We start from the raw sequence: 22,408 nt of genomic DNA on the forward strand, positions 1-22,408 counted from the left end.
GTAGTTTACAAACTACCTGGCAAGAGCAGCTTAGGCAAGGAGAGGTTTATTTTGGCCTACTATTTAGGTCCGTCATGGTAGGAAGGATGTGGAAGTGGGAGTGTGTCATGGGGCTGCTTACATCTTGGCCCATCAGGAAGTGGGGAGGTGAGGCCAAAACTAGAAGCAGCTATAGCCCTCAGGATGCCCTCCCAGGGACCTGTGTCTCAAACAGAACCACCGCTGGGGACCAAGTATTCAACACATGAGCACAAGGGGGACAGTTCACATTCAGCCATTATGCCTAGACGACTTCTCTCCTTTCTTCCTCCCCCCTCCCTCCCTTTCTCCCTCCCTCCCTCTTTCCTTCTTTTCCTCCCTCTCCCTTCCTTCTTTCCTTGTTCTTTTGGTTTTGGCCTGGGCCCCCGACTGGCTTTACTTTTATTTTTACTTTTCCTCTTCCCCTCCCTTTCTTTCCTACTTCCCTTACCTCCTCCCTTTTCAGGATCTTGCTACGTAGCCTAGGCTGGCTTCAGACTCTCCCACTTTACCTCCCTAGTGCTGAGATTTCAGGCACGTGCTGCCACCACTTGTGGCTTGACCAGAACTCTTTCTAGGCAAAGAAGATAAATCTATCCTTTCAGTCATGCCCTAAACCCACTTATGGCATCTCATCCAAGTCACTCCTAATTCTCCTGTTTTGGTTAATGACTTGCTCTGCCTTATGTGTCTGGATTTTTCCTTTTGACTGTTCTTAGATTGCATCCATTTTGAAACATTAAGAAAATTTTCCTCTCTCCTCCTTTCTCAGCGTCGCCTGTGAACATTGCTTTCTCACTGGGAGGATTGCTGCCTGTTCATCCTGGGCTCCCTCCCTGCATCTGATCCCACATAGATGACCATGTGCACTCAGCCACCCGCTGCCAAGGAGTGTGTGCTTCCCTCATATCTCTTGCCAATCTTTGCCTCACAGGAGGTTCAGCAACCCTCCCAGCCTTTTATCACCTGCATTGAGTGAATACTTGACTGAAGTTGTTGTGATTGGACCTTTGGACCACGTTCCCCATATATTCCTGGTTTGGCCTTGTCTTTTTACACTGTGTGTGTGTGTGTGTGTGTGTGTGTGTGTGTGTGTGTGATGCACACATATGCGGTGAGCATGTGGAGATCGGAGGACAGCTTATGTGAGTCAATTCTCTCCTTCATGTGGATTCCGGAGATTGCACTCAGACTGGAAGGTTTGGTGATGAGCCCTTTTGCCCACTGAGCCATCTCCTCTGCAGCTGCCGTCTGTCTCGTGGAGCAGATTGTTCTTTAAAACATAAAATTTCCAAGAACAATACAGGCATGCCCACATGCCTGTATACCTAGTAGACTGATGAAAGGAATGATTACTGAGTAATTATTTCTGTGCATTGAGCATCATGCCAAGCCTTAGGCTTCACGACTGAATATGGCTCAATTGTGGACTCTACTTACTGATTTATTATTTACTTATTTATTCATTTTGCAGGGCTGGGAATTAAACCTAGGGCCCTGTACATGCTGGGCAAGTGCTTTTCCATTGAGCTACATCAGCAATAACCTTCCTTTGTTTTTGGATTTTTTTTTTTTTTTTTTTTTTGGTCTTTTTGAAACAGGGTCTCCCTGTAGCCCCAGCTGGCCTGGAACTCAGTATGTAGACCTTGAACTCACAGAGATCTGCCTGCCTCTGCCTCCTGAGTCCTGAGTGCTGGGATTAAAGGCATGCACCACCATGCCAGGCTCTTTCTGGATTTTAAATTGCTTCTTCAACTTCTCTTGTCTCTAATGTTAGTTCTTCCTAAACCTTGTCTGATACCCTTTCATCCAGGAACCATTACTGTCTTGAATATCCTCTTTCCCTCCACTCCCACACAACTCGGCATTTCGGATGTGTCAGTGCTTAATGTCCTGCCCCTCCTGGTTCCACAGTCCTTGCAGGCAGTGGTCTCTGCGGTGCCCTGTCAAGCGTCCTGCCTTCTGACACTAGCACTCAGATCTGTCATTGTTGAAGAGAGTTAAAGCAAGGATCATTTTTTCTCTCTTCCTATCTGAAGTTTGAAATGCAGACACTGAGCTGCCAGGAGTGTTAGTCACTGTCAAGTGCTCACCGTTTTTAACCTCCCTCCCACTCTGCCTCGATTTTAAGACAGTAGCACATAATTGATCACTAATTTCTGGTAGTATAATTATCTAATGGGTGAGAAAGAAATTGCTCTCCTACAACTCCTCACTTTGAATACTTGCAATATGACATTCAAGCTCATTTCTAGTTAAATCCTTACATCTTCTGGATCATGCGTTACTGCTTTGGGCCTTGTTTTTGGATGAGGTGTGAGTGAGATAGAAAAGAGCTTGGGCTAGTGATATAGCCTGGTGGTCAGGTGCTTGCCTACCTTGTGCAAGGCCCTGGATTCAACCTTCATCATTTCAGGAAAATTATTATTTTTGAGATGAAAAACCTGGGTCAAGATCTAGAATTCTGTAGATAAGTCTGAAATGTTGATGTAAACATTAATTTCTCATGTAGATAGTAAATTAGTATAGATGGACATCAGTGTTTTCACCAATCCTAGGCATATAGACAAGTAAATATTAAGACTGGCACATGTAGTTCCCCAGAGATGGCAGAATCACTGAATTACAGGCCAGTAGCAGGCTTTAAGACCTAAAGACTATTCTTTAAATATCTTCATCTTAGAAGCACTGTTTTCCACACCTGGGCCACTTCATGGTTCATATCTTGATTGTTTAAATTGTTTGCTTGAGAATTATAGCTCATTGATAGAATGAGAGCACAGCATGCACAAGGTGCTAAGGTTTATTTTATTAAAAAATGAAAAGCAGGCTGGGCGTGGTGGCGCATGCCTTTAATCCCAACACTTGGGAGGCAGAGGCAGGCGGATATTTGTGAGTTTGAGGCCAGCTTGGTCTCCATAGTGAATCCAGGACAGCTAGGGCTACAGGGAGACCCTGTCTCGAAAAGACCTAAAAAATAAAAAAGCATCCACATTACAGCTAATAGCTGACCATAACTCCAGTTCCAGAGGATCCAACGCCCTCTTTTGCCTTTCTGGGCATTGTATGCACATGGTACACTTACATACATGCAGGGAAAACATACACAGAAGACCAGGGTTCAATTCCCAGCACCCACATGGGGTAGTTCACAACCACCTGTAGCTCTAGCTCCAGGGGATCTGATACCCTCTCCTGGCCTTCATGGATACCTGCATGTATATGATATATATATATACACACAGATACACACAATAATAAATAAAATAAAAATAATTTGCATGATTTACTCAAGGATCAGAGAATAAATCACTACATAATTAAGAATGAATTAAGGTAAGTATATTTTTTACAAAAATTTTTGTAAAAAACTCTAATAATAGAGAATATGAATGGGGATAATAAGATGGGAGTGAAGATGGAGGAGGGATCAGAATATGATCCAAGTACATTGTGTGAAATTCTCAATAAAAATATTTTTTAAAAATTTTTTGCAATGTTAAGGGATCAAACTCGGGATCTTGCACATGCAAACTATTGCACACTCTGCCACTGAGCTACATCTCCAGTCATCCAAAAGAGTACTTTTAGGAATCAAGTGCAGTGCAAAAAGCTTTGGCCAGAACAACTTGTAAACGTGTTCATTCTGCTTAGGTTACCAGTGACACTAATTGGAGAAGAGTTAGGTTGCTAGTGTTTGTCTGGAAGTGCGATAAAAAGAAGGAACACGTTCCCTACCATACCCCAATCCAGTTTCAACTCATCCTGTAGCATAATTAGACTTCCGTACTGGCCTCTATAGTTAGGGGTCCCCAAATTAAATGTGATGGAGTCACTTGAATTTTGTATTTACAGTCTTCCCATTGAAAGAGAAATTCCAGGGCTAGGCGTGGATAACCTAGTTTCTTTCTTCACTGAAGCTGTGCTGGCAGATGGGTACTTTCCCACTGACCACATAATGCTTTGAGACATTCTGTCTACGTCAGCAGGCAATTAAGTCAACCCTCATAGTGTTCTATAGGAGCAGAGCTGAGCTCACCCAGTTAGTGTTTGGTTTCATAGTCATTGCCCTGTGAGAAACTAAAATGACTGACATTAACCAATAGAGACGCAAGGAACACTTTAAGCTAATTTCAGTGTTGAAAGCTCTGCAAAGGGAAAATCCTTAGCACTTAACATTTTTATTTCTTATGTGTGTGGGGGAGCAGTGTGTGCATGTCATGAGTGGTATGTGGAGGTCAGAGGACTACTTTCTGGGGTTGGTTCTTGCCTTCCAGCTTGTCAAGCCAGTGCATCTCTTGTTTCTGCTGTGCTGTGTATTCCGGCAGTGGGGCCGCCTAGTTTCCTGGCCACTCTCCTGTCTCCACCTCCCATCTCACCCTAGGAATGCTGGAATTGCAGATGCATGCCACCCCATCCTGCTTTTCCTGTGGGTTCTGTGAATCAAACTCAGGTTGAGGCTTGTGCAGCTAGTGCTTTTGCCCACTGACCCATCTCCGCTGCCTGCTTAGCATTTTAGAAATAACTCTGAGGGCTATAAGGAGAGATTTTCTGGCCATAGTTTACTGCTTTAGAATCTTTCAGTTGCCAAGGAGTTGTGCTCACCAGCACCTTCTAGAACATATTAATCCTTTAAATGAATCTAGGGTGGCAAAAACGTCTGTTAGCAAATACTGTTTCAACTTCAGAAATGTGCATACTTTCTTGTTTGGTTCTCAGTAAGTCTGTGAGATAGTAGGGCCAGGTCTCTGCATCTTTTCACCTCAGGTAAACGCTGAGCCTCCAAGGGCAAAGGATGGTCAGTGGAAGAGCTTACCCTAGAGACTGAGTCTCTAGGTGTGCTGGCTTTATGGCTACACCTGTAAGCGTTCTCTCTCAGTTGTGGAGATCGCCTCAAAGAGAAGTGGGAATGTGGCTAAGATTCTATTCGCTACCCCCCCCTTCAACTTTGATGTTTCAAGGTCTAGGCCGGTCCTCCAGCCCCTCCTGAAAGTGGACCAAAGCCAAGTGGAGGATGTTCTTTGTGCAAAGTGAGCAATGTGCATCACTGGGTTTTGTTCCCCTGAATAGCTGTTCTTTGCTGGTGAGATTTGTAGTTGTTCTGGTATCCTTTTAAGGGAAGTGTAATTATATTCTTTGCCTTTAGCAAAGTAACTGCTCAGTCTTTGGAACTGATGTTGAATTGTTCCCCCGACTCATGCCTGGAGCTCACAAACTGCTGACAGTTGCTGTAGAAACGGTATCTGGCAGCTGTGACATAGTTGGAGCTTTGTGTACCTAGAAAATTTCTTTTGTAGGCCTTGGTAAATTAACATTTCCAAAGGTGCTCATTATATAGTAGGTCATTGGTTTTAAAAATAAAGTAACTTCTATTTACCACCTGAAGGATGACAATAGGATTCTCCAGATTCTGGTTCTGATATATATTGCTTTGTACATAGTTGTGAAATTCTTCAGGTAATACAATTTTCTCCCTAGAAAACAGCAAATACTTGGCATCTCTCTTGTACTGGTGGTAGGAATGGAACCCAGGACCTCACACATGCTAGATCAGTACTCTCTCTGTCTAGTAGCTTTTAAGTAGACACTTAAGCCCGCTGAGACTAGTACACTCTTAAATTTTGCATACATTTTGGAACAAACTGTCATAACTGATCACCTAAGTTGGAGATAAACACCAGTATTGTAAGCTTACACCTTTACTCCCAGCACTCTGGAGGCAGAAGAGGCAAGTGGATGTCTATAAAATGGAGGCCAGCCTAGTCTGTGTAATAAGTTGACGGCCTGCTGGGACTACAGAGAGACCCTGTCTCAAAAAAGACCAAAAGACAAACAAACAAAAACATCAGTACTGTGATTCTGAGACTTCACTTTGATTTTTTTTTCCTTTCCTGCTTCTGGACCAGATGATTCAAAGCCAAATGGAAAGAAAGTTGTAGGTGACGTGGCATATGATGAGGCCAAAGAGAGGGCAAGCTTTATCACACCTGTCCCCGGCGGTGTGGGGCCCATGACTGTGGCAATGCTGATGCAGGTACTGGTGGAAAAAGTTTCTATGACTGTTGTGAAAACCCAAAAGAATTGTAGCTGCTGCTTTTCTCCCCAAAGAGACACTACATAAAACATGCTCAGAACTTAGGACAGATAGGAATCTGTGGAAGGGAAAGGAATGGGAGAACAAGGACATAACTCACCTTTCCTGATTAGAGGAAATGGTAGCATTCTTGCTTCCTTTGGAATATAGAGCTTAAATAGAAACACAAACACTGACCGATACACCTGCTGATAAGGAAAGAGGAGTAGCCCTGGAGCACCAGCAGGTGCACATGCTCTTGCACTCATCTCAAGATGAGGCATTGTATAAGAGAATCATGAAGCAGTTCATTTTGGGCTGAACTATAGTGACCTGGGGTTTGGAACTGATGTAGGGAGTTAAACTGTTCACTTTTCCAATTCTGTCTCTGCTTAGAGCACAGTAGAGAGTGCGCAGCGTTTCCTGGAGAAATTTAAGCCAGGAAACTGGAAGATTCAATATAACAATCTGAACCTCAAGACACCTGTGCCAAGGTAAAAATGCAGTGTTCTTGATTTAGAACTTTGTGCATGGCTAGGTTTCAGCTACTGGATACCGTGTGTCCATATGCTCCCACTAGCAGCACCATCAGTTGGAGTGGGGGTGGGGGATTAATTATAGTGACTGAAGATTAACAGCCATCTTCTGTGTTTTTAAAGTGATATCGATATATCAAGATCTTGCAAACCGAAGCCCATTGGTAACCTGGCTCGAGAAATTGGGCTGCTCTCGGAAGAGGTGGAATTATATGGTGAAACAAAAGCCAAAGTTCTGCTGTCGGCACTAGAGCGCCTAAGGCTCCAGCCTGATGGGAAATACGTGGTGGTGACTGGGTATGTGTGTGTTGGTGTTGCCAGGCCGGTCTGCACATTCAGCCCCCTGGCTATCACCAGTGGCGGCATTTTGCCCTTAGCACACAAGGAAGAAGCTGATAGTGTGGTCTTGGCATTTTCACATGCATTTGAAATAATATCATGCTTATAGCAGCCCTGTCAGTAGTCACAGTAGAAATCCTTCAGAAAATGAGAAAATTGGTCAATTTATCATTTAGGTAAAAGAGTTTGATTTTTCAGATAAAATAATTTCATTTATTAATTAAAAAAATTTTTTTGCATCTATTTGTGGGGCAGGGAGTGAGGGGGGCTTGTACATGAGGCACATGTACCCTGTGGAAGTCAAAAGTTTTCTCCTCCCATGTGAATTCTGGGGATCAAACTCAGATTGTCAGGCTGGATGACAAGAGCCTTTACCCCTTGAGCCATTATACCGGCTCCTTTTTTTTTCTTTCTTGTTTTTGAGGCAGGGTCTCACTGTGTAGCTTTGGCTGTCCTAGAATTCACTATATAGACCAGGCTGGCCTTGAACTCACAGAGATTCGCCTGCCTCTGCCTCCTGATTGCTGGAATTAAAGGCATGTATCACCATACTGGCGGCTTTTACTTTTTTTTATTTAAAAAAAGAAAATCATTGATTCACTAGATTTCTTGGACAGCTGTTTTTATTGCTGGACTAAGTTATAGATAAAAGCAAAATTTTTTATGTTTTTTTTTTTTTTAACACTGAAGATTGAACCCAAGCCTTGTGCATGTTAGGCAAATGATCTATCACTGAGCCCCCAGAATTATTTTTCGAGATTCTAAATTTAAAAATGAAAATTAAAGGATTGCAAGGACAAGTGTCAGTTATATTTCCTCCTTATAGTGAGTAGAAAGTATAGCATTTTGTTGTTGTTGCTATTGTGTGTGTGTGCACGCGTGCGTGCATGCGCACATATGTGTGGCGGTCAAAAGACAACTTTCCAAGTTCCAGGGATGGAACTCAGGTTGTAAGGCTCCAAGGAAGTTGGGGCTGGAGAGATGGCTTAGCAGTTAAGAACACTGACTGTTCTTGCAGAAGACCCAGGTTTGAATTCCAGCACCCATATGGCAGCTAACTACTGTCCGTAATTCCAGTCCCAGGGGATCCAACAGCCTCTTCTGACCTCCTCAGGCATTGCATGACACGGGTGCACTTACCTACATGCAAGCAATACATGCATACACATAAAATAAAAATAATAAATAAAATTTTTAAAAAAAGTCTCCAAGGAAGTGCTTTTATCTGCTGAGCCATCTAGTGGTTGGTTGGTGGGTTTGTTTGTTTTTTGAATGTTTTGAAAATTATAATTTAATACTTAAAAGAGCTCTCTCTCTCAGAGCTTTTGTTTTCATATTATTTAGACTAGGAGTTATTCTCTGGAGTCTGCTAGGTCCATCCTAGTGATTCTAATAAAGTTAATTATGTAAGTAAACAGTTTGTCTTTTGTTTTCCTCTTGAAGCATAACTCCAACACCTCTGGGAGAAGGGAAGAGCACAACCACAATTGGTCTGGTGCAAGCACTGGGTGCCCACTTGCATCAGAATGTGTTTGCATGTGTGCGGCAGCCTTCTCAGGGCCCCACCTTTGGAATAAAAGGTACGTGTGGCCAGAGGGTACTTTCTTCTCCTTAGTCCTCCCAGATTGACTTGACCCATATCTTAACTCATTTAGATACCTGGAATATTTTCCTCAGACCTTGGTTTTGTGATGCATTCAGGGAGGGCATCCATTTACCCCAATTCCTGTCAGTATCTGACATGGGACAAGGATTCTGTGGTATGGAGAAAGTGTAGCTGGGTATTCACTATCACAGTAACAGTAAAGGAAATCTTAGCTACCGATACAGGTTTACATGGAAACAAAGACCCACGCCACAAGTGTCTCCCTTTTGGAAGTAGGAAAAGCCTGTCCTCATTGAGTGTCTACTTTGTGCTAGGATTTGTCTAAGCAGTTTATATATGCTTCTTTGTATCCTCCCATATGAGATGTGATTATCACCAACTTATGATAGCAGTAGTGGGAGTTTAACATAACTAGGTCAAAGGCACCATTGTTACTTATTTTGTATTAGTAACACGTATTTTGTATAAGTGTGTTGCCATGGTGTATACATGGAGGTCTGAAGACAACCTGAGGAATCTGTTCCTTCTACTGTGCCCGTCCTGGAGCTCAAGGTCAGGTGGTCAGGCTTGGTGGCAAACACCTTTTCCCACTGAGCCATCTTGCTGGCCCCTAAAGGCACCATTATTAACTTCAACAAGAACAGCTCTCATCTGTCTGTTTCAAGTTCTGCGTCACTACACACAACACTTCTGATTAGATGAGAACGCCAGTACTCACGTTTAACCTTCTAATTTTGATCACTGTGGTTCTGCAAACATGCTTTTAGCTATTCATGTATTTTTTTTCAGATTGTTTATTGATTTCCCCCCTGCCCCCGATTGGTTACTGTTAAATTGAGGGCATCACACATATTAGACAGATAGTTTTGCTGCTACTTTCAGAACATGCTCCTTTAATTAAACTTACTTTTTACTATGGCATGTTCTTGGAGGCAGCCATATCATTTGCTAGATGACAGGTGTGGTGTTCTACTTGTTCCAGTAATTAATGCAAATGCTGACAGCAGGTACCTCTTCCCTCCTGCCAGTTTTGACTTGGTTCTGCTTATGAGCATCATTTTGTTTTGTTTTGTTTTGAGATAAGGACTTGCGAATAGTTCAGACTGTCCTGGAATTCTCTTTGTAGCCCAGGTTGTCCAGTTTGCCATCCTTCTGCTTCCTGAGTGCTGGGATTATGGGTGTGAGCCACCATGTTCTACCTTTGAGCTTATTATAACAATCCCCTTTCAGCTCCAGGAACCTTCCCCTTGTTCTGATTAGAGAACCCCATTATCTTCTTCTCTTACTGAATTTTCCTCATTGCATGGTCTCTGCCCCACAAAAATCAAATCTGTTCTCCATACTGACATTTGTTTTACTGATGATGTGACAACCTGATCATTTTGACTGGCCTTTTGTTAACCAAATGGGCCAGCAGAACTCTGGCAGTTGCACTGTTTTCTAATGTATGTCTCATATTCTGGAAGTGTTGGCATGTCTGTGTTAGGTATGTGTACTTTAAAGATTCGTTTTTTGGAAGCCAGAGTAGCTTTGTGAGAGTAGGGAATTAAACAGGCTTGCCTTTATATAACTGTCATCTGGGTTTTTAACATGTTAGGAATCACAGGAGTCTATTTCTAAAGATAATGAGTGGGTATATATGTGTGTGTTCATGGTTTTGTCATTTGCACTCAGATTTCAGTTGAGAGACTATTCAATGTGAAGAAGATCAAGTGTTTTAGTGCATTAAAGAAAATTAGAAAATACCTGATCATATCTGTCCAAATGATGGTGAAAAGTAAACAAGTAGTATGCTTAGCTGACTTGTTTGTGTTTGGATTCCAAGTCTTGGAGAAGCACATCTAATGAGCCCCCGCCCTGATCTGTCCCCTAGGTGGTGCTGCAGGTGGTGGCTACTCCCAGGTCATTCCCATGGAAGAGGTAAAGTCCTCTGGCTTTTGGCTAAATCAGAGATTATATTACAGCTTTTTCCCCCCTCTAGAGACTGAACATTTTTTTTAGAATGCTTAGTGGACAAATGACTTGTTTCTCAACACGAGTAATACATTAGGCAAAATATATTAATTTGTAGACTTGTGACAACAGTTTGGCCCCAAGTCTGGCTTGCAGTGGGAATAATCATTTTAAGTAGGTGAACATACATGCTGCATGATCTGGAGACCTGCAGAGTCTTAGTGAAAAAAGTGTACAGACATGGATTGGAGCTGCTCTGGCATGCTCCTCACTCTTTTGGCTTCAGGAGTCTGGCTGCTGCTGCTGTTGACCCCAGGTGGTATCTGTGCTCTCTGGACATGCTACTTAGGGAACACCGTGAGTTCTGTGTTTGCAGGAGTTGTTTCTGAGGACAGATAGCCAGCTACTCTCTTTTTTAAAAAAATTTCTCATATTTGCTTTGTAGCCTGGGTTGACAGTAAGCTGGCAGCAATCCTCCTGCCTCAGCCTCCTACACACTGAGATTACGGATGGGAGCCACTGCAGCTGGCTCAGGCACCTGTCTTTCATAAGCTGCCACTCCTGGGTGTCCAGCAGTTGCCGTCCCACTGTCAGTAATCCTTTGCACAGGGATGGATTTCATCATGGTAAAAGGAAAACTAGAATGCAGAGCAGTTGGAGACAGCTGTGGCTTCTACTCTTTTGTAGTTTAATCTCCACCTCACTGGTGACATCCATGCCATCACCGCAGCTAATAACCTTGTTGCTGCTGCCATCGATGCTCGGATATTTCATGAACTGACCCAGACAGACAAGGTAGGATATGGAGGACTTTTTTTTAAAAGGGGGAAACACTGAAATAGTGTTGGTTCCTTGGATGCTGATTCGAGTGGTAAGACAGTGAGACTTCTCATCTTAAAAGCCCTTTTCTTCCCTTTCTTTAAGGCTCTCTTTAATCGTTTGGTGCCATCAGTAAATGGAATAAGAAAGTTCTCTGATATCCAAATCCGAAGGTTACGGGTAAGCTTTTTCCTCTTGATTTCTGTTATGCTAAGAAATGGGATTGATATGGATGGTGAGGATTGCTGGTAGAGGAGGTTTTTTCCTCTTTATAAATTATAAGTGGTTAGTGCCAGAGTAAATAGATCACTGACCATCTGCCTTCAGCTAGGAAGAAAACCCAGGCCTCCTTTGTAACGTGGGAAGAGTAAGGATGTCACTGGACATGTATGGTTTCTGGAGTTTGAATCCCTGCTCTTCCCAGCACTGGGATCTTAAGTCACTTTGTCATGTGATTTGACTCTGTTTACTTATTGGGGTTTTTTTGGTCTTTTTTGAGACAGGGTCTCCCTGTAGCCCCAGCTGTCCTGGAACTCACTATGTAGACCAGGCTGGCCTTAAACTCACAGAGATCTGCCTGCCTCTGCCTCCCGAGTGCTGGGATTAAAGGCGTGCGCCACCACACCTGGCTTTTTTTGTACTTTTATTTATTATTTTTATGTGTGTGTATTGCCCACATGTAGGTAAGTGCACCTGTGTCATGCAATACCTGCAGAGGACAGAAGAGGCTATCAGATCCCCGGGAACTGGAGTTACAGACAATTGTTAGCTGCCATGTGTGTCCTGGGATCCGAACCCGGGTCTTCTGCAAGAACAGACAGTGTTCTTATCTGTTGAGCCATCTCTCCAGCCCTATCTGTTTATTTATTTGTAAAACGGGATTAATAATATTTGTCCTGCATAAAGGACTCTCAGAGAATTAGTTACTTGTGTACTTTGACTTATTTATTTTTTATTTTATTTATTTGTTTTTTGAGACAGGGTCTCACTGTGTGGGACCTAGCTGGCCTGGAACTTGCTACATAGACCAGGCTGGTCTTGAACTCACAGAGTTCCATCTGTCGTAACCTCCTCTGAGTGCTAGTACTAAAGGCGTATGTACCACGCCCAACTATACTAAGTCACTTTTTTATAAGATTACATTTATTATGTTTACTTTATGTGTGTGAATATTTTTGTTTGCATGTGTGTAAGTACATCACTGTGTAGTGCCTGTGGAGGCCAGAAGACATGTCAAATCCCCTGGATCTAGAGTTATAGACAGTTATGAGCCACCTTGTGTGTATTAGGAACTGAACTTGGGGTCCTCTGAAAGAGCAGCAAATACTCTTAACCCCTGAGCCATCTCATCATCTTTATAACCCTTGTAGTCTTTTTTTTTTCTTTTCTTTTTTTCTTTTTTCAAGTCAGTGTCTCCCTGTAGCCCCTGCTGGCCGGGAACTGGCTATGTAAACCAGGTTAGCCTGGACCTCATATATATCTGAGTGCCTCTGCCTCCCAACTGCTGGGATTAAAGGTTTGTGCCACCGTGCCTGGCTCCCTGTAGAGAGTTGGGGGAGGGGACATATACATAGAGGACAACCTTAAGGAGTTTTTGGTTCTTACTTTCTCCTTGTTGAGGCAGAATCTCTTCTGCTGTTATGCAGCATATGATATTCCTGTTTCTACCTCCCATCTCACTGTAGGAGTGCTGGGATTACAGGTGCTTGTCACCTCATCTGGCTTTTTAATGTGAGTTTTCCCAGAATTGAAGTCAGGTCATTCGGCTTATACAGCAAACACTGTGACCTCCTGAGCCATCTCCCCAGCCCTAGATCATTAAGCACATAATTTAGCACATGACCCAGAGATTCAACTCCTCGTGCTTTTAACCTGAGAAATGAAAGCTTGGATTCACACAACGTATACATGTATGTTTCTGTGTCTATTAATAATTTCCCAAAAGTGAGAAAAATCTCAATGTCCTTCAATAGATGGATGCTTAAATAAAAATGGTGCATCCATACAATAAAAAAGAAATGAGTTGTTGATACAACAACCTGGATGTGAATCGCAACAGCCTTGTGTTGAATAAAAGAAACTGATTTCTGAAGACTATAGACTGTGCTTCTGTTTATGTGGCATTTTCAGTAGGACCAAACTGAAAAATAATTGCAGCAGACCAGTGGATGCCCAGAGTTATGAGTCAAGGGACAGCATGACTATAAAGAGAATAAAGTGAAGGAATGGATGCATGCATTACTCTTTTTTTTTTTTGGTCTTTTTGAGACAGGGTCTCCCTGTAGCCCCAGCTGTCCTGGAACTCACTATGTAGACCAGGCTGGCCTTGAACTCACAGAGATCCACCTGCCTCTGCCTCCTGAGTGCTGGGACTAAAGGTGTGTGCCACCACGCCCAGCTGCACGCATTACTTTATCCAAAAAGGCAAGACTTGTTTATGTATGCATGTATGTGTTCTGTGGCACATGTAAGCATTCAGTTGATGGTATGTGGTACTTATCAGCACTTCTCTATTTTTAATTCTTTTCAACCTTTTTTCCCCTTGGTGCTGGAGATTGAACCCATAGTCTCATACATACTAAGCACACTGCCCTACCAGTAAGCTGCATGCCCCCAACCCCTGCAACTTTGTATTTTGATCCCACAGCAATAATCCCTAGAGCTTGCTTTACCCAGGTCCTTGTTTATATGCTGTGCTACTTGCAGTTCTGTCCATATTTTGATATGTGCATTTTTTTGTGTGCCATCAGGAACAACTAGCTTTTAAGCAGTTTATATTCTTTGGCTTATTTTGTTTTTAATGCCTCTTCAAAATCTGTTCATCAGGTATATCACCTGTTACTCAGACCTGTGTTCTGTAGTACAGCAGTTTGTAACCTTATAATAGGACTTCCTGTCAAAAAGGGAGAGGAGAAAATTCCCTGGAGGATTTTAAAACAAGAGACTTTGCCAGTGTCACGGTACCATCCGCAGGGATTGAACTGGAGTTTGGACTCCTGTCCCTCTCTCAAGGCATCCTCTACTGCATAGTGTTTTCACAGTCTTTCCGGGGTGTTCAGTCAGGAGTAGGTTGCTGTCTTAGTTACTTTTCCTGGTGCTATGATAAAAACACCCCGACAAAACCAACTTAAGTGAGAAGGGGTTTATTTTGGCTCCCAGTTCAGGGTACAGTCTGTCAGCAGGAACTTGAGGTAGCTGGACTCAAGTCCACAGTCAAGAAGCAGGGAGCACTGAATGCTTGTGTTCAGCTCATTTTCTCCTTTTTATACAGTCCTGGATCCTAGCCCAGGGCATACATAGTGCTGTCCACAGTGGTTGGGTCTTCCCACTCAACCTAATAAAGATAATCCCAACAGGTATCCCCAGTGGCCCATCTCCCAGGTGATTCTAGATCTCATCAAGTTGGACAATTGAGGTGAACTCTCAGAGTTGCCAACTGTTGTTTCTTAGTAAGGTGACTGAGGGGTTTGTAGGTTTATCTAACAACATCAAGTTTAAGGCTTGTGGGACTATCTGACAAGCAGCCCTAGAAACATACTCAAGGTTTCAGAATAAATTCTTACAAAGAAAGGAGCTGGGCGTGGTGGCACACGCCTTTAATCCCAGCACTCAGGAGGCAGAGGCAGGTGGATCTCTGTGAGTTCAAGGCCAGCCTGGTCTACATAGTGAGTTCCAGGGCAGCTGGGGCTACAGGGAGACCCTGTCTCAAAAAGACCAAAAAAAAAAAAGAGAAAGGAACATGGGCAGAGAGAGTCTTGCTGAGCTTGCTTAAAACTACTGAGTTAGGGGGCCAAGGCAGAATGGGAAGCAACATTTTTCAAAGCTAGTATTTACTGATTCCCAGTGGTGTACTGGGACTGTTCCAGATACTTTGCCATCTAAGCCTGTGATATCCTCGTGCCATAGTGTTGTGTTGCTGTCTGCTCTTGCAGAGGACCTGGGTTCAATTCCCAGCACCCACATGGTGACTAACAACCATCCTTTGCTCCAGTTTCAGGGGATCTGACACCCTCTTCTGACTTCCATAGGCACTGCATGACAGGAGTGCATTTACATACATGCAGGCAATACACTTATACACAAAAAATAAGCATTTTCCATTTCAAGAGATGATCTGTGTAGACACTGTACATAGTTAAATCCCCAAATTCTGTGAAGAGGAAAGTAAAATCCTTTTTGTGTCATTTTTAGAACCGTAAGAAGTTGGCAAAAGTACCACATAAAAAACATGTAAAAGATGTTAAATTGATTGTTAATGATTGCTGCTTATTTCTCCCTTTCCTAAAATTTCGTTTAAGTTGGGCTTCTTGATAGTCTGCTTTTAAAAGCTTTGCATATTGCTTTTCCTTTCAATATGCTTGATGGTTCAGGAAGTGTTTTAGGGTACTTCTGTCGCTGCTGTTTTAGGGCCGGTTGAGGAAAGGGTCCTAAGCTTAGTTACAGAGATGTGTCAATAATACCTTTGTACCTATGAGTAGGGAATAACCTCCAGGTTTAGACAAAAGGATCACCATTTTCCCTTTTGAATTTAAGGTGCTTTATAGTTCTGAATGCTGGAGTTCTATAGGCTGGACCTGATGGTTTTTATTTCCTGAAAGAGACCCTATCTCAAGATAAACTCAATTTTTTTTTTCCCCTAAAATGTATGCTTCTCTTTCTTTTTCCTTTTTCTTTTTCTTTTTCTTTTCTTTTTTTTTGTCTTTTTGAGACAGGGCCTCCCTGTAGCCCCAGCTGACCTGTAACTCACTATGTAGACCAGGCTGGCCTTGAATTCACAGAGATCGCTTGCCTCTGCCTCCTTAGTGCTGGGATTAAAAGTGTGGTTGCTCAGCTCCTCTTTTTTTTGTTTTAAAGGGAGAAAGCATTTATTTTAGCTCACAGTTCAAGATACCATTTGTTTACTACAGTGGGGCAGGAACAACAGCAGGAGCTTGAGGCAGCTAGTCACATTGCATCCATAGTCAGGAACCAGAGGGTGGTGACTACTCCTGTCTTATTGTCTGTTTTAATTCCCTACTTTTTCAGAGGCTAGGCATTGACAAGACTGATCCTGCCACACTGACGGATGACGAGATAAACAGATTTGCAAGACTGGATATTGATCCAGAAACCATAACATGGCAAAGAGGTACCCGCTCAGGCTGTCAGCCCTGTGTGCATTGGTAACACCACACCTCCCATGCCCCCCAGAATGCTCATGGATTGGCCTAATGCATGACCAGGGTGGTCACATTGTTTGCTTCCCTTGTCAGTCTCAGTAGCTGTGTGGATGTCCCCATGTAGGACTGATTGAACATCTTGCTGTCTGTTCAATGTTGATTGAAGTGAGGGTTTCAAAGGAAGTTCATGCATAAACCAAAAATAACATTTTTCAAGTTTCATTTTATGCAGAAAGCTTTGGTGTCATGAAGTGGGAAATGATGTTTAATCACTTCTTGAATCATCTGTGCCCTTTATTCTCAGAATTCTTCTGGCACTGATGACTTAATTTTTCTTGTAGCTCTTCAGCCTGCCTAATCATTTTATACTTCGTTTTATTGAATTCTCTTGTAACAAATTAGGCAACCTTCAATGTATTGAGCCATTTGCCTGACTTCACCACCATATGTTGCTTTTCTCTATGTACAATTAGCGTGGCTTAGAATTTTATTTTCTACTAACAGTATATCCATCTATTTTATAACACTGCTGAGAAGAAAGTTTCATCTAGTCATGCAGAATGTGCCCTAAAGGCCAAATTATCAACTGTTCCCTCATTGTTATCGACACAGTAATCTTGTTGCCCAGGTTGGCTCCAAACTCACTGTGTAGCCAAGGATGACTTTGAACTCCTGACTCTCCTGCCTCTACCTCCCAAGTGTTGGGATTACAAGTGTGCACTATCATGACTAGCTTAATGGCATTCTTTTTTTTTTTTTAGATTTTTAGCAGTCTGTTTATTATTTATCCCTCCACAGCCCACCACACACACAGAGGAGGTTATTTGGAATGGGTCACTCTGAAATTGGAGGTACCCATATCACTTTGTAGGTTATGTGGGGGTATGGTTCAGGTAGAACTGTCATCTGCTTGTATTACAGAGGGAAGGCGGACCAAGGCACACCCATAAACGTGACCATACCCAGGAGAGTTGATTGGCAAGCCAAAGACAATTCTTCCAATAAAGGCACTTTTACAGGGGATGTAGCTCAGTGGAGGGTGCTTACTTAGCATGCACGTGGTTCCTAAGTTCAATCTCTTATACCATAAAGGGACTTTTGCCTCAATGGGATCTGAGGGTTAATTGGCTGGGTGTTATGGGGACAGCAGGAGTTTTTGATGGAGGAGCTATTTATAGATTTCGGAGAGAGATGAATGAGGCTCACCTACACCATTTTTGGGGTCAGTGGGGGCTGCTGTATGTCTTTGCTGCCAAAGCGAGAAGGTGAAGTAGGCATCATAGCCAAAGAGGAATGTAGCAGTTAGGCCTAGTACCCCAGCAACAGTTTTGAAGTTCCCTCTTCCATCCATAAGGACAATAATGGAGGTGCTTAGGTAGAGAATGGCAGCTGAGAGGATCTGAAGAAGTCAGTCCAGGGCCAATTGATGAATGGTACCTTGGAGTGCACTTCACAGATGTAGAAGACAAATAAGACAGCATCAAAGATCATCTCAATCACTGGCAGGGAAGAGTATGCTGATGTCAATGCACTGAAGCATATAGAAATCACTAAGCACAGTACAATCTCAGCAAACAGGAAAATTCCCTTTCTGGTACACCTGTAGCTGGTGTAGGCTAGCCAGTAGCCAGGGACTGAGAGGTGGGCAGAGTCTGCCATGTGGTGTGAGCTGGAGTCCCTGGGATGCCGAGGATCTGCTTGCTTGTTCCTGGGTTCAAATACACTGTACACCCAGCTGTTTGTCCAACTGCCTGGTAGGGTTGTTTTTTTTTTTTTTGGTCTTTTTAGCCCCAGCTGTCCTGGAACTCACTATGTAGACCAGGCTGGACTTGAACTCAGAGATCTGCTTCCCTCTGGCTCCCATGTGCTGGGATTTAAAGGTCAGTGAGTTGCCCCACAGAACAACACAAACCACAGCCTTTAAAAAAAGTGGGGACTGGAGAGATGGCTCAGAGCCTCCCTCAGAGCACTGGTTGCTCTTGCAGAAGACCCACGTTCAGTTTCTAGCACCCACATAGCAGCTAACAACCATTCATAACTCCAGTTCCAGGGGATCCGGCGCCTTCTTCTGACCTCTGTAGATATTGTATGACACACGTGCACTTATAGACATGCAGGCAATACACTTATACACATAGAATAATAAATTTAAAAAATTTTTAAAGTGGATTCCTTTTTTTTTCCTAATATAGACTACGTACTGAAATAGATTCCTGATTTTGTCTTTGGTACTGCACATTCCTGTGCTTGAAGAGCCATCCCTAGGGCTGGAGAGAGAAGTCAGAGGTTAAGAGCTCTTGCTGCTCTTGCAGAGCACCTGGGTTTGGTTCCCAGCACCCACATGGTGGCTAACAACTGTCTGTAACTCTAGATGGTGCATATATACACATGTAGGCAAACACTCAAACACATAAAATAATAAGTAAATATGGGCTGGAAAGATGGCTCAATGGTTAGGAGCACTGGCTGCTCTTGCAGAGGACCCAGGTTCAGTTCTTTGCACCCATGTGACCACTAAAAACCATTCATAACTCCAGTTCTAGGGGTCCAGTGCCCTCTTTTGCCTTTTACAAATATTGCATGCGGGGGTGCACTTACTGCAGAAGACCCAGGTTCAGTTTCCAGCACCCACATAGCAGCTAACAACCATTCATAACTCCAGTTCCAGGGGATCTGGTGCCTTTTTCTGACCTCTGTAGACATTGTATGACACACATGCACTTATAGACATGCAGGCAATACATTTATACACATAAAATAATAAATTTAAAAAATTTTTAAAGTGGATTCCTTTCTTTTCCTGATATAGACTACGTACTAAAATAGATTCCTGATTTTGTCTTTGGTATTGCACATTCCTGTGCTTGAAGAGCCATCCCTAGGGCTGGAGAGAGAAGTCAGAGGTTAAGAGCTCTTGCTGCTCTTGCAGAGCACCTGGGTTTGGTTCCCAGCACCCACATGGTGCCTAACAACTGTCTGTAACTCTAGATGGTGCATATATACACATGTAGGCAAACACTCAAACACATAAAATAATAAGTAAATATGGGCTGGAAAGATGGCTCAATGGTTAGGAGCACTGGCTGCTCTTGCAGAGGACCCAGGTTCAGTTCCTTGCACCCATGTGACAGCACTAAAAACTATTCATAACTCCAGTTCTAGGGGGTCCAGTGCCCTCTTTTGCCTTTTACAATTATTGCATGCAGGGGTGCACTTACATGCAGACAAAACACTTTACACAGAAAATTAAAAAAATAATAATTTTTAAAAATCCCTAGTTGGGTATGGTGACCCATACCTTTAATCCTAGCACTCAGAAGGCAGAGACAGAGGCAGGAGGATTTCTCTGAGACTGAGGCCAGCCTGGTCTATATAGCAAGTTCTTTAGATAGGGGCTTGCTTTAGATAGGGTCTTGCTCTCTAACCCATGCTGGCCTTGAATTTGTGATCCTCCAGCCTCAGCCCCCAGAGTGCTGGCATCACAGGTGTGCTTTCTTGCCTGGCTTTGTGTTTCTTCCATTTTCCTTTCTTTCTTGGTGGTGCTCGGGATCGATCTAGGGCCTTGTAAATGCTAGACAAGCACTCTACCACTGGACTGTATCCACATCACTTTATGTTCCTTTTCTTAAAAGCTGTTCTGCATCTTTCCATTCCATTGCAGTGTTGGACACTAATGATAGATTCCTGAGGAAGATCACAATTGGACAGGCTCCAACCGAGAAGGGGCACACACGAACGGTAATTATTTATTCATTCCCCCAAGTGGTTGCTTTGTGGGAACTAGATCCTGCTACTTCTGCCCTCCTCCATCCTCTCCCTTACAACCAATACCTCCAGGTGTTGTTCTGCCTTCTCTCTTTTAAAATGGAAGTGAGTAGGTGTGGCATTGAGCACTCCCGACAGCGTTTGCAATAAACCTCACTTGTCAACTGTGTGGTTTCCCCCAATATTCTTTACCTGGAGGTGGCGAGCCTCAAGCGAATGTCCTTGCATGTAAATTAATGAAAATTGCTTCTCTTGTGGACATTTGGCTATATGTCTCTTCAGTGTAAGAGTGTCTGTGTTGTCTGTGATATGTTAGGAAAATGTAACTGATTCTAAGCAGCCTTTACAAGGATAAAAATCATAGTTTATTGGTCATATTAGAGCATTTTTTGGTTCTATTTTCTCGAAACAGACTCTCATGTAGCCAGGGCTGTCCTCAAACTTATAACCAAGGATGACCTTGAACTTCTGATCTTCCTGCCTCCACCTTTCAAGTGCTGGGATTACAAGCATACACCCCCACCACACCCAGTTTTATGAGGCGCTGGGCATCAAATCTGGGGCTTTGTGCATACCCTACAACATTGATGTTTTAAAGACTGATTATTCAAGATCGCAGAATAATTATAAATTTTGGCTATTGGAGGATTTTTTTTTTGGATGCTTTTATTTCATCCTATTAAGCTATTTGTTTAAGCCAAAAGGGGTATCTTTTGTAATTCATGCTTCTGGTTTAACACAAAGATTCTGCCCTGTGTCTTTCTCTGCCCACAGGCCCAGTTTGATATCTCAGTGGCCAGTGAAATCATGGCTGTCCTGGCCCTCACTAGTTCTCTGGAAGACATGAGAGAGAGACTAGGCAATGGTGGTGGCATCCAGCAAGAAAGGAGAGCCCATCAGTGCTGAAGATCTGGTGAGTGCCAGGCTTGCTGACACAGCAGTGTCCACTGTCCTCAGTCAGGGTCCTTCAGTGAGTTTAGTTGATTTGGCTCATTGTAAAAATTATGAAATTTTTGTTGTTCTTGTTATTGTTGTTGTTGTTTGAGACAGGTTCTCCCTCTAGCCCCAGCTGGCCTAGAACTTGCTATGTAGACCAGACTGGCCTTGAACTCACAGAGATCTACCTGCCTCTGCCTCCCAAGTGCTGGGATTAAAGGTGTGTGCTACCATCCCCGGCAAAATCATGAAATTTGTAAGAAAAAGCTCTTCATGGTGAGTGATAGGTAGCGGTGCAGCATTCCAGGCACTTTGCAGATACCTTCATCCTGCAGGTGTCCCGAGCAAGCTGTGACTGCAGTTTGCATGAAACACCTGGAGTCTAGGTGAGACTTTGGTGCTGAGTTTGGAGTCACCACTTGTCTCTCCCCCTAACACTTGGCTTGGAAGAACTCATTGGTCACTTTGGCTGATGGTCTTCTAGCTGAGTCTCTACCTGTGGGTTATTTCTGACCTGCCTACATGATAAGAGTTTTGAGGTAAGAATTCTTATAGATGGTTTTGTTTCATTTTGTTTGAGACAAGGTCTCAGTCTAGCCCAAGTTTACTAGCCTCAAACCCATAGCAATTCTGCTTTAGCATCCTGAATGCTGGGGCTGTAAGCATGAGCCACCACACCTGCCTTAGATTAAGAAATGTAAAGGCCTGCCTTTCTCAACAAGACACCAAAATAAGTGGTGCTGTGGCAGATGAATTTAGCAATGGAAGAAAATTCTAACTTTGTTTTCACAGTTAATATGTTAAATTTTAACACCCAAACTTTAAATTTAGAAAGTCATTAATATTGAATATAAATGAGAACCACGGCTTTATCTTACTTTGTTTTAATTTGTTCAGTTGTGACTGGATGTCTTAAAAGAGGGACCTGGTATTTAAGAGTTGGAAATGAACTTCTAGCTAGCATTTTAGTTGCAGCTTTGTGCTTTGAATTTGGTTTCTGCCCATTTCCACCAAGATAACAAGTTTATAAATAATTCATTGCTGTGGGAACTAGCATGTGCTCTAAACTGGTCTGAGTGGAGTTCCCACATGAGCCAGCGCAGAGCTAGATTGAGGTACTTGTCACCAGTGCTACATCCTTTTTTGGAGACTGTGTTCCACTTTCATCCTGCTTCGTTTCCCTGCTTAAAATAACTGATGTGGG

The 22,408-nt window shown here is 43.0% G+C and overlaps 1 protein-coding gene and 1 pseudogene across 1 annotated transcript in view; one reads left to right on the plus strand and one right to left on the minus strand.

The window, feature by feature from the left end:
• The window catches only part of Mthfd1 (methylenetetrahydrofolate dehydrogenase, cyclohydrolase and formyltetrahydrofolate synthetase 1), a gene marked incomplete in the record, with an annotated part of 83,545 nt that overhangs the window by 39,892 nt on the left and 21,245 nt on the right, over positions 1 to 22,408 (plus strand). Inside the window, 10 exon segments of the mRNA XM_017802939.2 lie at positions 5,925 to 6,052; positions 6,488 to 6,585; positions 6,751 to 6,924; positions 8,410 to 8,546; positions 10,446 to 10,492; positions 11,213 to 11,320; positions 11,450 to 11,524; positions 16,370 to 16,472; positions 20,165 to 20,241; positions 21,043 to 21,131. Coding sequence (XP_017658428.1) covers positions 5,925 to 6,052; positions 6,488 to 6,585; positions 6,751 to 6,924; positions 8,410 to 8,546; positions 10,446 to 10,492; positions 11,213 to 11,320; positions 11,450 to 11,524; positions 16,370 to 16,472; positions 20,165 to 20,241; positions 21,043 to 21,131 — 1,036 coding nt within the window.
• LOC103749305 lies at positions 17,672 to 18,162 on the minus strand (annotated as a pseudogene).

The sequence above is a fragment of the Nannospalax galili genome, unplaced genomic scaffold (assembly GCF_000622305.1).
Source record: "Nannospalax galili isolate Female #2095 unplaced genomic scaffold, S.galili_v1.0 scaffold285, whole genome shotgun sequence".
NCBI lineage: Eukaryota > Metazoa > Chordata > Mammalia > Rodentia > Spalacidae > Nannospalax > Nannospalax galili.